The 15,628-nt window shown below is 40.8% G+C and overlaps 1 protein-coding gene across 1 annotated transcript in view; it reads right to left on the bottom strand.

Annotated features, from left to right (window-relative positions):
- The window catches only part of lrp1bb (low density lipoprotein receptor-related protein 1Bb), a gene marked incomplete at its 5' end in the record, with an annotated part of 1,188,884 nt that overhangs the window by 677,526 nt on the left and 495,730 nt on the right, over positions 1-15,628 (bottom strand). Inside the window, 1 exon segment of the mRNA XM_084314368.1 lies at positions 10,865-11,045. Coding sequence (XP_084170494.1) covers positions 10,865-11,045 — 181 coding nt within the window.

The raw sequence follows: 15,628 nt of genomic DNA, 5'->3' as shown, positions 1-15,628 counted from the left end.
GTGCCCTTGAATAGGCTACATATATGTCATGAGTCAGTAAAGTGCATAACAAAATAATAAACAAATATAGCATTAGGCATAATAAATCATAATATAATCATAATATGGATGAAATCGATCTCTGCATAATTCCAGTAGTCACTCCGATATTATTTTATGTTACAGACAGAGGGTCTCTCCACTGCAAAGAGAAGTGCTAGGAGAGAGATAATGCTAACATTCTCTTCCATGGCTAGCCATGCAGGGGTGGTGGCGGTCATCTCTCTGGGGGATGAGTCCTGCCAGTAAAGCAGAGCTCTAGCATTGGCTAGAGTAGTAATATATATTAAGGCTGTCAAAGTTAACGCTGTATTAATGTGTTAACGCCAGATTCTATTAACACCACTATTTTTTTAACTCACGATTAACTTAAAAAAAAATTAATATATATATATTTTTGTTTTTACTAGACTTCACTCAGGTATATTATTGATGCTCTCATTGATACTATGTTTGTTTCTGACTCAAAGTGTGTGTGTGTGTGTGTGTGTGAGAGATAGAGAGAGAGATGAGGAAGGGGCAAGAGAGAAAGAGAGCTGGAGAGAGTGTGTGTGAGAGAGAGAGAGGGGGGGGTATGATTACTCAGCCCTTGTGTGGGTGAATGTAACAAGTTCCTAACGTTTTCTTTCGCCTATTATTTCATGCACACTTTATTCATTGTTTTAAATTATTATTGTCTTTTAAGTTTTTTGCGCATCACTCTGTTTTGAATTTGATGCAAATTTGCAATGCATGAGGGTCATCCTTTTGTGTTAAATGGCTGCATAAAGCGTATTAAAACTTGAAAAAGTCAGTTTAAGGTAGATAAAAAAAAAACAATACGATTAATTTGTGATTAATCGCGAGTTAACTATGGACAATCATGCGATTAATCAGATTAAATATTTTTGGGCCAGGCCTCTCATGTCTTTTGACGTGCACAAGTAGTTTATTTAAATATACTTTTTGTAACAGGTATAGAAATGTGAGTAGAGTAACCATTTTCACGGCATTAGCACAGCCTATCATAGATGAAGAGATAGCTCTCCATTTATCTACATTACATTTCAGCTTCTCAAACATTGGCTCATTATTCAATTTGTACAAGAGCCTGTGGTTTTTTACAAATAACTACCCCTGTCATGGTCCAGGACTTGCCCACGTTCCTGCATTGATGTATCTGCCCCTCTCTCTCTCTCTCTTGCCAGGCAATTGCCCCCACATGCTGGGCTTTCTGGCTCGCTGCCTCTGAGAGAGAGAGATAGAGAGAGAGAGAGAGAGAGAGAGAGAGAGAGAGAGAGAGAGAGAGAGAGAGAGAGAGAGAGAGAGAGAGAGAGAGAGAGAGAGAGAGAGAGAGAGAGAGAGAGAGAGAGAGAGAGATCTCAATGTCCCCCGCCTCTTCCATGGACATTGATTCCCCTTCTCTCGCTCTATATATATATATATATCTATCCCTCCCTCTCTCACTCTTCCCTATCTCTATATTTTTATCTCTATCTCCCTCTGCATCCCTCTCTATCTCTCCATCTCTCCATCTCTCTCTCTCTCTCTCGTTCCATGTCTAGTTTAGTTTGTTCCATGTATCGTGTTTCTTCTTGCCTGTTGTGTATTAATGTTTCTCTAGTCCTAGTCATTGTAATATTGTTCCTATTGTCTTGCTTCAGTGTGTTGTGTCCCGTCTTGTGCCATTGTCATAGTTATTTTGTTTCCTGTAGTTCCTTTGTAGTCTGTTTCCCCAGGTGTCTCTTGTACAGTAATCATCCCAGGTGTGTCTCGTTTGTCATTTACCCTCTGTGTATTTCAGTCCCAGTTTTTTCCGTTCAGTTATTGTGGTGTCATTGTTCAGTGTCTACTCTCTTTCATCTACTGTTAGATGCCAAAGTAAGTTAGTTTAGTCTCTAGTGTTATTTCTAGTTCATAGTCTCTTAGTGTTTTTCTGCCTGCTCTAGTTTGTATATGCTTTATAGTTCAGTTTGTTCCTCTAGTTTTTGGTTTGTCAGCTATCTTGAGTTGCTATTATTTTGTACCCTGCATCGTCCTTCACTATTAAATACACCCAGTCGGGGTTCAACTCTGCCACTGTCTCTACCTCCCATCGTCCTGCAATTTGGGTCCTACCACACATCCACACACATGTTAAATGTCATTCTAAAAGACGGAATCCTGGATTCAGAAAATGGCAGGAGAGATGCTTCTTGGCGTGACGGGTTAACAACCGCATTGTAAAGGATTGCTGTGCTCAACTTCACCTAGCTTCACAGATGTAATGGAGGGATGTCTTCTAATGCTAATGGCGAGAGGCTCGATTGTGATGGCAAAGAGCAATGAGGATAAAGGGCAGACTTGACATGTACTACAGGGAAGGGTGAAGGGCAGAGATATTGCAGTTGTTTCAGGAACGGATGCAGTAAGGAAGGAATAAAGCATTGCAACCCATGTGGCAATGTTCTCGCCCAAGCAAACCTGTCATTTTGTCAGTAGTTGGTGCATGCACTGAAAAAAGGAAAATCTCCCAGGAATAAAGCCGGTTTGATCTTGGTGAATTATGTTTGCTTATTATGTTAGCTGTGTAGAGAGACTCTCAAAATCTTTCAATACAATTTGCATGGAATGTTTAAATATCTTCAGTATTAAGGCAACATACTGTATGCTCTCATATGCTTTATGAACTCTTTATGAATTATACGCTAAAACCATCAGGACCGGAATCTTTACCATTAGGGAAACCCTTAAAGTCATAAAACCCAAAAAAATCCAGTCTTTTGGACATGTTGGTTCCAAGTCATTCTTGCCTCGATTAAAAAATCTGTTATTTTTCCATAATCTTTAACCGTTAAAGAGCACAGGAAGCTTGTAATATGGAAATGGCTAGCAGTGCGCTGTGAGGTATGATGTTTATCATAAAATGTATAAAAACATAAATACATTTCTTCTGAGTTGGTAATGAGTCAAATACATCCTTGGTAGAGAGGCACATTTTTTTATCAATTAAATGGTTGTTTCGATTTTTATGTTGTTATTGTTTTATTACTTAACACTTTCTCTGCCAAGGACGCCTAAACTCGTCATTCCCCGCCATGCTAATTCTGCCAATGACGCCGTAACACGTCATTGAGATCAATATTTCAAAAATCTGTGATCGCAATCATATTTCTCCCCCGGAGACTTGAGATCTACTGTTGATCCCCTCTCAACTCTCCAACGGTTCAAGAGCGCCATCTGGTGGCCGATTGGTGGATCGCCCAAACCGGAAACCGGAAACGAAAGCTGGTGCTCATTCCAATTCGGTCCGATCACTCGCTAATAGTCCCGGGACTCGAGCTAGACACAATGGATAGCAATCCGTTACCAATAACTCGATAAACAACATGATTTGGACGTATATACTATTATACAACCTGGAGATGGATCGCATATTTCAACATCCCATAATAGGAATATTTCTGCTCCACGCTCATCGCCCAACGCTACGAGGAAGCTACGGTGAGTTTCAGCTTTTTTTTTTAACGTGTTCGATACAAACTGCTCTAATGATCATATCACCCACACTAGATGAATCATCTAACGTTGGCCACGGAATTATAAACGACCCCCCCCCCCATCCGGTCAACATCAGTAGTAACTTCTAGAAGCACGTCCATTTGACATTTTTTATCTCGCGCCGATCGCTATCAAACTGTATACAATCATCAATATAATGCATTTAGGGCTATAAATCACGTTCTGCAGAAAGCTGCAGAAAACGATAAAAACATACTTATACTTTATACCGTATTTTAGTATGAATGAAAAAGTATAACGTTGCTACACCCTGAACAATAGATACTTGATGTTGAATGGGCCATAGTAATGTCAATTTAGCAATACAATTAAAAAAGTTATAGCCCTGCAAAGAAGGGGAACTTCTCCATAGACAAATAGAGCTGGCAGAGGATGGTATAATGATGTACATAAGCCTGGCGAAGAAAGTGTTAATATAATAAATGTATTAATCAATAAAGACCTCCAATGCAAAAGCATTTAATCATAAATCTAATTTATTTGTAAGGTATTGCCACATGGGTTGTTGTTTATTTAACCATTGTACTGTATGTCATAGCAACCCTTTCCCTGAACTGGATAATCAGTATTTTTTTTAATTAATTTATATTATTATATTACTTGATTTAAAACTTAAAGTGGTTGTAATAATCACTGGAGTAATGCAGTATGCATTTGATCACTGGTACATTTATCTTTTTGCATCAGGTGGGGCAAATACAATGAATTTACAGAACTGGTACAACAGGAGAATTCTCAACATAATATATCATTGTCATATTGGTTGTGATACCTTGGTGGCATAATTACAGTAAACAAATGAGACCATTGCTGGGACAATTACTTTGATTGACAGCCTAGTGTGTGATACGCCAGACTTCTACCATGCTGCCTTTTCTGCACACGTATTGTTTACTACTAATGAAGGTGAAAATGGACCTACAGTAGCTCCTGCACACGTACTGTACAGTGGGTCTATTTTATCTTGCAAGCTAAAAAACTGTCACTGCACATAATGTGCCAACAGTTGGATAGTTAGCTAACACGCTAATGTTGTTAGAGCCTCGGAGCATGGAGACACAACAGCTGATCTGACAGACACAGGGAGCGGGAGGAGTGGAGACAGAGGGGCAGTGAGACTCAGACTGACTTGTCGCTAAACATGCTCATCGTTATTGCTATATATACAGCAGTGGAGGCTGCTGACCAAATTTTTAGGTGAAGCACAAATTATTATATTATATTAAATTATATTTTTTAAACATACCCAACGCTGCAACACCCCCATTCCTCCCAGGTGTCAGGCTCCTCATTCGCTTCCATTCATTTTGGGGACGTACAGTATACAGTGGCTCGGCGGCCCCTGATCAAACCAAGCAGACCATGTACAGTATACAGTGGCTCGGCGGCCCGATCAAACCAAGCAGACCATGTACAGTATACAGTGGCTCGGCGGCCCGATCAAACCAAGCAGACCATGTACAGTATACAGTGGCTCGGCGGCCCGATCAAACCAAGCAGACCATGTACAGTATGGCTCGGGCCCATCAAAAAATAACACAGTATGCTATGACTGGCCCCTGTAAATGTCCTAACACAACCCCCTCAATGTACAGTAAATGACCAAGTATGGTTGTCAATATTCCAATGTACAGTTTTGTTTGTACAGTTGTACAGTGTATGTCCCCCACCCCCACCTCCAATGTACAGTCCCGCCCCCCCCCCCTACCCAACCTCCTCCAATGTACAGTTTCTACGTCAAATGTATACTCCCTTTTCTGGACTATTTTTGTACTGTATGTGCAAGTCTGGTACATGTCATAAATGTATAGATGTAGCAGTACTGTCTATCTGTATGTCATGTATGTCATATATGGTATGATGAATTGAAAATGGGGGACCCTGATGTAAACAAGACGAAAGTCTTTCTCTGGTCTGCATCCCCTTAACAATTGTATGTATTGAGCTGTACTGTACTGTACCCATTCTGCAATCTGTTAATAAAGTTTTACAATTCAATTCAATTCACGGCAGAATGTGTAGACAATAGACAGAAAGTGAAAACAAAGTTCTCCTCCAAGTCCTGTGGGTATTGTCTCCTCAACGTTTCTGCAGCTGAGCTTTTGTATTGTATGTATTGTATGTATTGTACCCATTCTGCAATCTGTTAATAAAGTTTTCAATCAATCAATCAATTCAATCAAGCGAATTGCAGTTCTGCTCAATGAATGAATCCGAGAGGAATCCGAATGTCCCCTCTAACTAGTGCTATATGCTTCATTGCGTCATTAATAAAGTTTTCAATCAATCAATCAAACAATGCCGTTTGTTTAGACATTCACAAGACTTGCATAACGTTACAACTGCACGGCGGCAGTTTCAACAACATTATGTATTGTCCCTTACCTTAGATGAGCCGCACCTGCTGCATACATCCCACAACGTCATCTTTTCCATTAATTCATTCCAGATAGGGCGGCGGCATTGTTGTTATTGATATCATCTTCATCAATGCCATCAGACCCAATAATGACACAGAATCAATCAATCTTTTCATAATGTCGCGGTTTTTACGGACCGTGTCGTTATGCTTTGTCAACTGGAGACGCTTTCCTTCATCAAGCAGAGTATCAATTCTGACTGTTCCCAACAGACTTAATTGTACTTCAGCGCTGACGTGATCATTAGATTTCTCATGAATCCTTACAGACCTGTCGAAATTCAGTATATCCGCAAATCCTTCTCTTGCAAACTTTGAACACCCCATACTTCCAGCAGGAGACTTAAACATACGTAATGCACGGCCAACAATATGTGCGGTTTGTTTGCATGCTCCCTGTTAACCACAGCACTTTATCATACTTAGCTGGTTGAAAACGGCGTTGTTTGCCCGACGCAAGTTGTTGACTCAAGTTGATCTTAGGTTTTGGTCTCCCGTCTGCTTTTACTCTTAGCTTTTCTTCATAGGAGAATGTGTGAAAAGATTCCTGTATGATCCGATCTACGATGTTTGGAGGGGCATCCATAATTCTTTGCAAAAATAATTTCCTATATTAGCCAGCTACAACAACAAGGAAGTTAGTTAGAACTACACTAGTCTTCAACTGAGATTTAAAAAAATATATATATATATCATCCAAGTAAACAATGCAGTGCACAACAATAAGTGAACAAGTGTGAATAAAGATCTTAAAATATGAATGATTATATTAGGCAAATTAATGTTCTTCTTCAGGCAAACAGATGATGCAACACAACGTTGACTAGTAGAATACTGACACCAGTCCAGCTGCAGACTGCCTGGCACCACTTGCAGACAGTCTCTGATTGGATTTTGAAGGTTGTCAATCATTCAACCTCCGTGTAATATTGGATGTCAAGGGCTGTCAATCAATCATTCCTCCATTCAATGGCAAGAGTTTAACTGCACAGACCGTGCTTAGATGAAGTTAATAGCCTATTTTGATTCGCTGTTATATATTATTTATTTAACAAAGGGTCACACCTGTGAAGTTTTCTTCACAAATAATTACTGCAGGCAATACTGCAGTGCAGGCCTGCTCAGAACTGTCAATTTTGGCCATTTTTGAAGAAAAGAAATTCACTGGCATTTATTTTACAGAGGAAAACATTTATAATAAAAAAAAAATTATAATAATAATTTAAAAAAAAATATATATATATATTGTTTTTTTTTTTATATATATATATATATAGGTATATGTAAATTAATAATAATTATGAATTATGAGTGAATTTGTGTTTCACGTGTTGTCATAGAGAAACCTCCACTGATATACAGGCTCATTGCAATACGAATCCCAAACTTTTGTCCCTGTATCTCATCAAGCTGAATCCATTCAGGGATGAAAGCGGGTGCAATTTTCCTCTTCTCAATCATGTGCTGTGCTGCCCTGCAGTTAGTGACTCACCACAATAATAGCCGCGGATAGTGTGAACGTCGCCATTGTGACATGCGGCCGACATTATGCAAAGCAATGTATTTCCGTAAGCGGTGACGTCGATTGATCGTCAATGAGTCACCCCGGGCCTTAATCCTCGGCGTCATTTAAATGAACACAATTCGGTGGAGAATCACTGACAAAATTGGAACGTCATTAAGCAAGGCAGGGTTGAAACGTCACCGTGATATAATTCATCCGTGTGTATGATTTATGCGTTTGTGCGTTAAAAGGATCAATCCCCATCTGTGTGATGACGCTGCAGCCTCCATATGTCTACAAGATTCAGTCATTCAAACAGGTTTTTTTAACACTGGCGTCAAGAGGAGTAGCTACTGCAGGAGAGAAGCGGCCACCTTTCAATCCGAGGTGCATTTAGTTGAAAAGCAAGAGCAATGTTCTTTTTTATCGTATAATGGCTTAGATCACGTGTGTCTGTGTGTGCGTGTGTGTGTGTGTGTGTGTGTGTGCGCATGTGTGTGCGTGCGTGCGTGTGTGTGTGTGTGTGTGAAAGTGAATGAGTAATGCATGTACCTATGTGTTAGTTTGCCTACCTACATGTGTGCCCACGTATGTGTTTGACACAGGCATATGCCTTTTGTATGTTTAAAACATGCCGACAACACGCCGAACCGAAGGGCTGAATATATGCGCGTTCTGTCTGATGCATAATGTATTCACTGTAGGGTGGGTTTAAGCCCCCAGGGCAAAATACCATTTAGATGCATAAGAAGGAGGCAGTCGGCGCTAATGTGAAACACACTGCGTATGTCCATAGCGGCTAGGCGTGACACAACACGTGGCCGGTTGCAGAATGCTACTTTTGGCTACTGTCAGGTACTGTATCGTCATCATAGCTCTGGGAGACATGAATCACACAGTGGAACGTTATGAGAATGCCACTAGTCTCTCCGTTGAAATAATGCATCTTGCACTTGAGGTTTATAGTCGTTAAAAAGCCCATCGGTATGGTCAAGTGCGAAGCCTTCACTTAATGTCCCGAGATGTTAAAATGATAATAAAATGATCCCACTTTCTTACTATTGGTTCTTATCAGTGGAAGGAATGCCAACACATTGTTGTCCTATTGGTTCTCATAAATGGAGGGAATGCTAACGCATTGCTGTTACTCTCTCGTTTCATTGTCGGCTGTGGGTTAATGTTCAACTCGAGCCCCTCCCTCGGCATGTTCCGTTCAGAAACACATGAAATCATGGAAGGGAAACCCGTTTGCAAAGCCATTTCATGGGCACTTTAAAGGCAATTATTTTCCTATGCATTCACCCCTAATGCTGGAAAACTGACCCCACTGCTAGCTCAATGTAAAGCCAATGGCAATTCATCATCTAAACTGACATAAAACAAGAAATGCATGGGGCAACTATGATTCCGTTAGTTCTAGAGATGCAGTGACAATGATACTGGTATCAGATATCATGACGATACATATATCAGATATCATGATGATACATATATCAGATAGCATGATGATACATATATCAGATATCATGACGATGCTGGTATTAAAATATCATGATGATACTGGTATCAGATATCATGACGATACTGGCATCATATATCATGATACTGGTATTAGATATGATGATACTTGAATCAGATATGTTGATGATACTGACATCAGATATCTTGACGACACTGGTATCATGATGATAATATGACGATAATATTATTGAATATCATGACAATACTGGTATCAGATATCATGACAATAATAGCAGAGACCATGACGATACTGGTATAAGATATTATGATAACACCAAGAGCCATCAGAAATGAAGGCAAAGCTGTTTGATTTTCTGCATGTTTGCAACGTAAAAGCATATTAGATGCTTCTGTCAAAAGATAAAACATTTATATAATTTTTGTCCAATGACCCCAAACGAACGGTCTAACAAGTACCAGATTGGATCAGTACTCGGTATCAACTGATGCTTATAAAGTTTGCACAATTGGTATTAGCAGTGGAAAAGTAGTAGTCATCCCTAATTAGTGTGTATCAAGTGTCATAATCCATCCATACAAATGGTAATGGCGCTGATATACTGGAAATAGGCTTTGGAGCAAAGCCAACTCTCAGCACTGATTACCCATGCACTCCTACTGCTACACAATCCTAGAGGCAACAGTTTAGCTTTCATTAGGGTGTAAAAACTATGCATTATTTACCACTATTTCTTATACTAATGAGCACAGATGGTCCTATTTTAGCATTTCTAAGTTTTCAATACCACTTTGCTTAAGAATGATGTGGAAAAGAACTGTGATAATAAACCATAACATGCATTTTCCATCCCAATTGTATAGATTTGTGGAGAACAGCCTACTGGTGATTAACCCTTTCACTGCTGCACTACCAACACTGTTAACCCTTTCACTGCGACAATACACAGACAGTTAACATTTTCACTGCCACGCGACAGCCGGTTAACCCTTTCACTGCCACACGAGTCGACAGAAGGTTAACCCTTTACTATCACACAACCGACGGCGACCGTTGGTTGTGTGATAGTAAAGGGTTAACCTTCTGTCGTGTGGCAGTGAAAGGGTTAAGGAAACGTTGATCGAATCAACAATATTGACCACATTTAACCCCTGTTCATTCATCCATATACTGCAATAACTTTAAATTCAGAGGATATAGGAGAAAATAGATATACTGAATATTGTAGATAGACAGACTCAAAAATAAACAAATCAAATGAATGAATGAATTAAACCAGGGTTGTGTAACACTCTGGGTTCTCTGGCTGCTGCCTGAGAACCGTACACCATTCTGACACCTGTCACTTGTCTCCCCTGTCACTAATTGTCTGTGTTCTCTGATTTGTTGTCACTGTGGTGTGTGTGGAATGTCTGGAATGTGTACCTATGTAACCCCTGTCTTCCCTGTGTTTTATCGTCGGTTCTTCACACTACTTCCAGCTCGGTACACAGTGGTACCCCTGGACTCGGACGTTCCTGCTCCAGATCGTCCTGATTAACTGTTCAATTCTTTATGCTACTTCAGTAGACGCTTGGCATCATTGCCTATTCTCTGTTGCTCAGGTGTATTGTTCCAACATTAAAAGGAACCACTGATAGACGAGCAATCACTCTATGCCTCCTTTATTCCTCTACTACTTGGACCTTGCCACTCACCGTAACAGGTTGGAATAATAGGAAAATTACAGATGAATCAGAATAAATTACAGATATAAAAAAATAACTGGAACAAATTATTTTTGAATATTGCATTATTCTATATACAAATTGGAGGGCAAAGTAATCCCAAAATGAGGGAAACTGTGATGATGAGAGGACGAAGGAACATTCTATTTGCTGACCTGTTCAGGGGATCCACCACAATGGCCCTGGGGTGGGACATGTCCCCTTCCAGGAGGGTCTTCCTGGTGTGCGAGGCCCTCTCCAGCCGTGCCACGCTGATGGTTTTCCTGTAGCCGTCGTTGGTCCAGTAGAGGTTGTTTCCTATCCAATCCACCGAGATGCCCTCCACGTTGTCAAGGTCTGCAATTGGATTGGAATCAAATAATAACATACAATTTCAGTTCAGTTCAGTTATGTTTTATTTCGGGGGCTTTGGACACATAACAACGGTCATTCCATAAATCGTCAACGTTTTACCAGCTGCTATTGCAGCATTGTCCAATTGTCCAAAAAGGGCTAGGGAGAAGCACTAGGCTTGTCGGGCCCTACCCCTGAAGACTTACATTTATTTAGTTTTTGTTTTTTCATTTACATACATACATTATACATATAGTACACATTACAGTACACACATATAGTACACATTACAGTAGACATTACAGTATAGTATACCTGCAGTATAATAGTATATATAATAGTATATAGTACATTGTATCTATCCCCATATATTTTTTCTCATTAATCATTCATTCAATCTTTATTTGTACTTGAAAATGTACATTAAACATACATTATACACATAATAAATGCATACAAATTTGGGATGTCCGATATTATCGGCCGATATCGGCATTAAAATGTGATATCGGAAAATATCGGTATCGGTTTTCAAAATAAGATTACATAAGATTTTACATTTCTAGAACCTTTATTTACCCAGGCAAGCAAGTAAGAACAAATTCAGATTTTATTTATTGTCAAAAGTATGCATAATGTTGTGTTAATTCCACAACAAGAGATATGTAATGTTAATTACCTGAAATTATTCCGTTTTTAGGGGGGGGGAACCCTGCATATATCGCTATCGTTGATATCGGTTTATATCGGTATCAGAAATTAAGAGTTGGACAATATCGGTATATCGGTATCGGTAAAAAAGCCAATATCGAGCATCCCTAATACAAATACAATAAATATAAAATACATTTTGTAAGTAAAAAAGAAAGTGTGTATAATCAATACAAAGGACTGCAGAAGATGGTGGTATGGTTAGTGATTAAGAATTAAACTGACCAAAGGATACCAAAATATTGGCTTTTAGAGTTTGTGGTATGATGTGTCAGGAGCACAGAGGCTAAAAGCAGATTCCCCCAAGTCCAGTAGGCCTACCAACTCTAGATGTTAAGTGGAAGTGCAGAGCCAATCATTGGATCGTGTACCATAGGGTCCATATGACCACTCCAATCGTGAATATATTGAACCCTTCAGATGAAGAACCATTACGTCTGTTTTAAAAATTTCACAGTTCTACTCCAACATCATCTACAATAAATCTTGGCAACGCTAAGCTGATTTTCTCCACCATAAGCCACCTCCTAAAGCCACAAACTGAAACCACAGCGGAGCAGTACAACAATTGTATTGACTTTTTCAAAGCAAAGGTCAACATCATTTGCTCTCTCTTCCCCACTCCCCTCTGCCTCCCCAGACTGCAGACCCTCAGCCGGGGATCTCCCAGCCTCTCCACTGCTTCACTGATTTTGAGGCCACCGTCAGAAAGACAAGTTATAAACCACTCCCACCAAGCTGTTCCACCTGCTCTAAAAACTGCTGTCATCAGATGATCCCTTCTCAAGGAGCCAACCTTAGTTCTAGCAAATTACAGACCCATTTCGAACCTTTTCTTCATTTTCCAAGGTGCTGGAAAACACTGTTGCTGCAACCCTTTTAAACCTAAGCCTGAAACAGTCCGCCTGGGTATATATTTAGTTGTTATTGCTGTGTAATTGTCATACAATGTGCTGTGAGTGAGTGCTTTTCACCCTTTTTTCAGAACTACTTCAGCTTTCAATATCTGTTATTGTTTTAACTTCACTGTATGTTTTGAGTGTGTATCAAACTGTTATTACACAAGAAAAACAAATAACGGAATTGGATTTGTACAGGTTTTTAGTGAAGTAGACACAGCAATTGAACATCAATTAAACTTTGCACATGTACATTTTGAAGTTGGAACTATTATGCAACTGCAATAACGTTTGTGAACCCTGGCCTTTTAGATTTATTCTTCTTAGGCTCCGTTTTCCTCACTTTTTTCCAGGCAGAATTTTGCCCTTGTGGTTGACCTTGAAGCAGGTCGAATTCTACCTGTGTTTACTTCCTCAATAACTCCCGCAGTTTTTGGAATACCGTAATGTGTGTGAAGAAAGCTCAGCTCCATTGGCTTTCAAACTCAAAGAGTTACGGTAAAGAGAAGCACCTACAGCACAGCTCTGCTCAGGGTCACAAATGACCGACGCTGGCTCCCCCTCTCTCCTGGTCCTGCTTGACACTGTCAACCATGACATCCTTCTCGACTGCCTCCACAACATCATAGGACTCGCTGGCTCTGCCCTGAACTGGTTTCAGTCCTACCAGTCTAGAAGAGTTGAGTATGTAAATGAGATTAAAAGAAGTCAAAACAGAACTTGTCATCTGCAGTTGTCCTCAAGGGTCAGTTCTCGGCCCCATTCCGTTCACCCTCTATAGCCCCCCCCCCCCCCCCCGGTCATGTCATCAACCGGCATAGAATGTAATTTCATTGCTTTGCTGATGATACACAACTGTACCTAAGGACCAGACCAAATCCCTCTGCAGCTTCATCACTATTATCCACCTGCCTTGAGGAGATTAAGGCCTAGATGAAATGCAATGTCCTTCAACTAACCAGCTCCAAAAGGCTGAGGCCCTCTTTGGTTGGCAGCTCACACCGGATCCAGTTTACACTCATAACTCACATCATCTTTTCTGGTCAAAACATTCCCCTTTCATCATCATTGACCTACGACGCCCACATCAAACATCTGTGTGAAACCTTCATCTACCGCCTCAAGAACATTTCCAAACTCTCCCATCCCACACTAAACCAAGTCAGATGCAGAAAAACATGTCCATGCCCTTTATCTCCTCAAGGCTGGACTACTGCAATGCAATTTTCATTGGGGTCTCCAGAAGCTCCAGTACATCACAAACAACGCTGCCAGGATCCTGATGAGTGAGTGAGAAAACACCATCACATCTCAACCGCCCTACACTCACTGCACTGGCTCCCCGTCTCCTTCACGATTGATTTCAAAATACTTCTCCTGACCTATCAGTACATTCGTGGAAATGCTCCGTGGAAGCCTGCTTCTCCGTGCCCCCAGGACGAAGCTCCACACCGTGGGGGGGGATCGGGCCTTCTGTTCGGCCCAGTGGTTCCGTCGCACCTCGCCTGTGGAATGATCTCCCCGAATGCTTGAGGGCACCACAGAATGTTGATGAAGTAAAAAAGACCTAAACACCTTCCTTTTTAACAGTGTGTTGTTTTAATTGTGTGTTGTTCTATGTCATACTATAGTGTGGCAAGGTATGTAGCATAACCATTTTCTCCAGCATACACACCCTTTACTTTGCACGTATCCTTATCCTTAGCACACAAGTATCTTGTGGTTTATTATATATTTAATGTGTAAGCCTTTTTCTTTGTGCCGTTTCTTATTAATTTAGTTGACTATTGCACACTGTAGCCCTTTGACATTTGCCTTAAATGAAAAGGCATTACAAATACAATTTATTATTATTATTATTACTATTAATAATAGTAATATTATTAATCTTCCGTTTAGTTAATTTGACAATTCATAAAATAAGATACATGCCCTAGATTGTGAGGATAACGTGATCTTTAACAAACCACTTTCCTCTGTCGTCCTCAATGGAGATAAAAATGCCAGTGGTAAGATGGCAGGCAGCCAACCATAACACAATACAGTACATAAATACAATAACACATTCAGTTAGTGAAATGCATCATCCAATATGGACTATTGGACTAGAGCAACATACAAAAAAAAGAAAATTCCTCCATGCAAGGTTACTCCTTCACCTTCTCCGTCAGTGTCATGGTCTGGGAGTTGCTCACTTAAACTGCCTTGCACCATCTGCCCCTTTTAAATACTCACACACCTCTGACTCTCTCTTGCCCCCATCCTGCCTGGCCTTGGGCAGCCTCTCACTCTGTGCCCCCCCCACCCCACCTCTGCCATGGACATTTATTCCACCACCCTCTCTGCCTCTCTGTGTTCTCTGTATGTTCTCTCTCTCGCTCTCTCTCTCTCTCTCTCTCTCTCTCTCTCTCTCTCTCTCTCTCTCTCTCTCTCTCTCTCTCTCTCTCTCTATCTCTCTCTCTCTCTCTCTCTCTCTCTCTCTCTCTCTCTCTCTCTCTCTCTCTCTCTCTCTCTCTCTCTCTCTCTCTCTCTCTATCTCTCTACATTTACATTTACCTTTACATTTAGTCATTTAGCTGACGCTTTTATCCAAAGCGACTTACAAGTTCTGTACGACAAGACGGCAAGAAGGGTACAACTCTATCAGCTGAGTAACAATGTTTACGTGTTACTGTGGGGCAAGGACTAAGAATAGGCGGCTTCTCTTTGATGACCCTCCGGGAGCTCGGATAGGAGTAGGTCTGAGGCGGCCAGAGGATGCAGAGCGTAGGGGTCTTGAGGGTGTGTAGTTAGAGACCATTGACCGGAGGTAGGCGGGAGCGGTTCCCTTTGTCGCACGGTATGCTAGGTCGAGGGCCTTGAAGCGGATACGTGCAGCAATGGGGAGCCAGTGCAGGTCCCTAAGAAGTGGGGTGACATGGGCCGACTCCGGTAGGTTTGAGTCTCTATCTCTCTCTCTCTCTCTCTCTCTCTCTC

Source organism: Notolepis coatsorum, assembly GCF_963971535.1.
Source record: "Notolepis coatsorum genome assembly, chromosome: 5".
Taxonomy (NCBI): Eukaryota; Metazoa; Chordata; class Actinopteri; order Aulopiformes; family Paralepididae; genus Notolepis; species Notolepis coatsorum.
The sequence above is the reverse complement of the archived record's forward strand: the minus strand, read 5'-3'. Positions and strand labels throughout refer to the sequence as shown.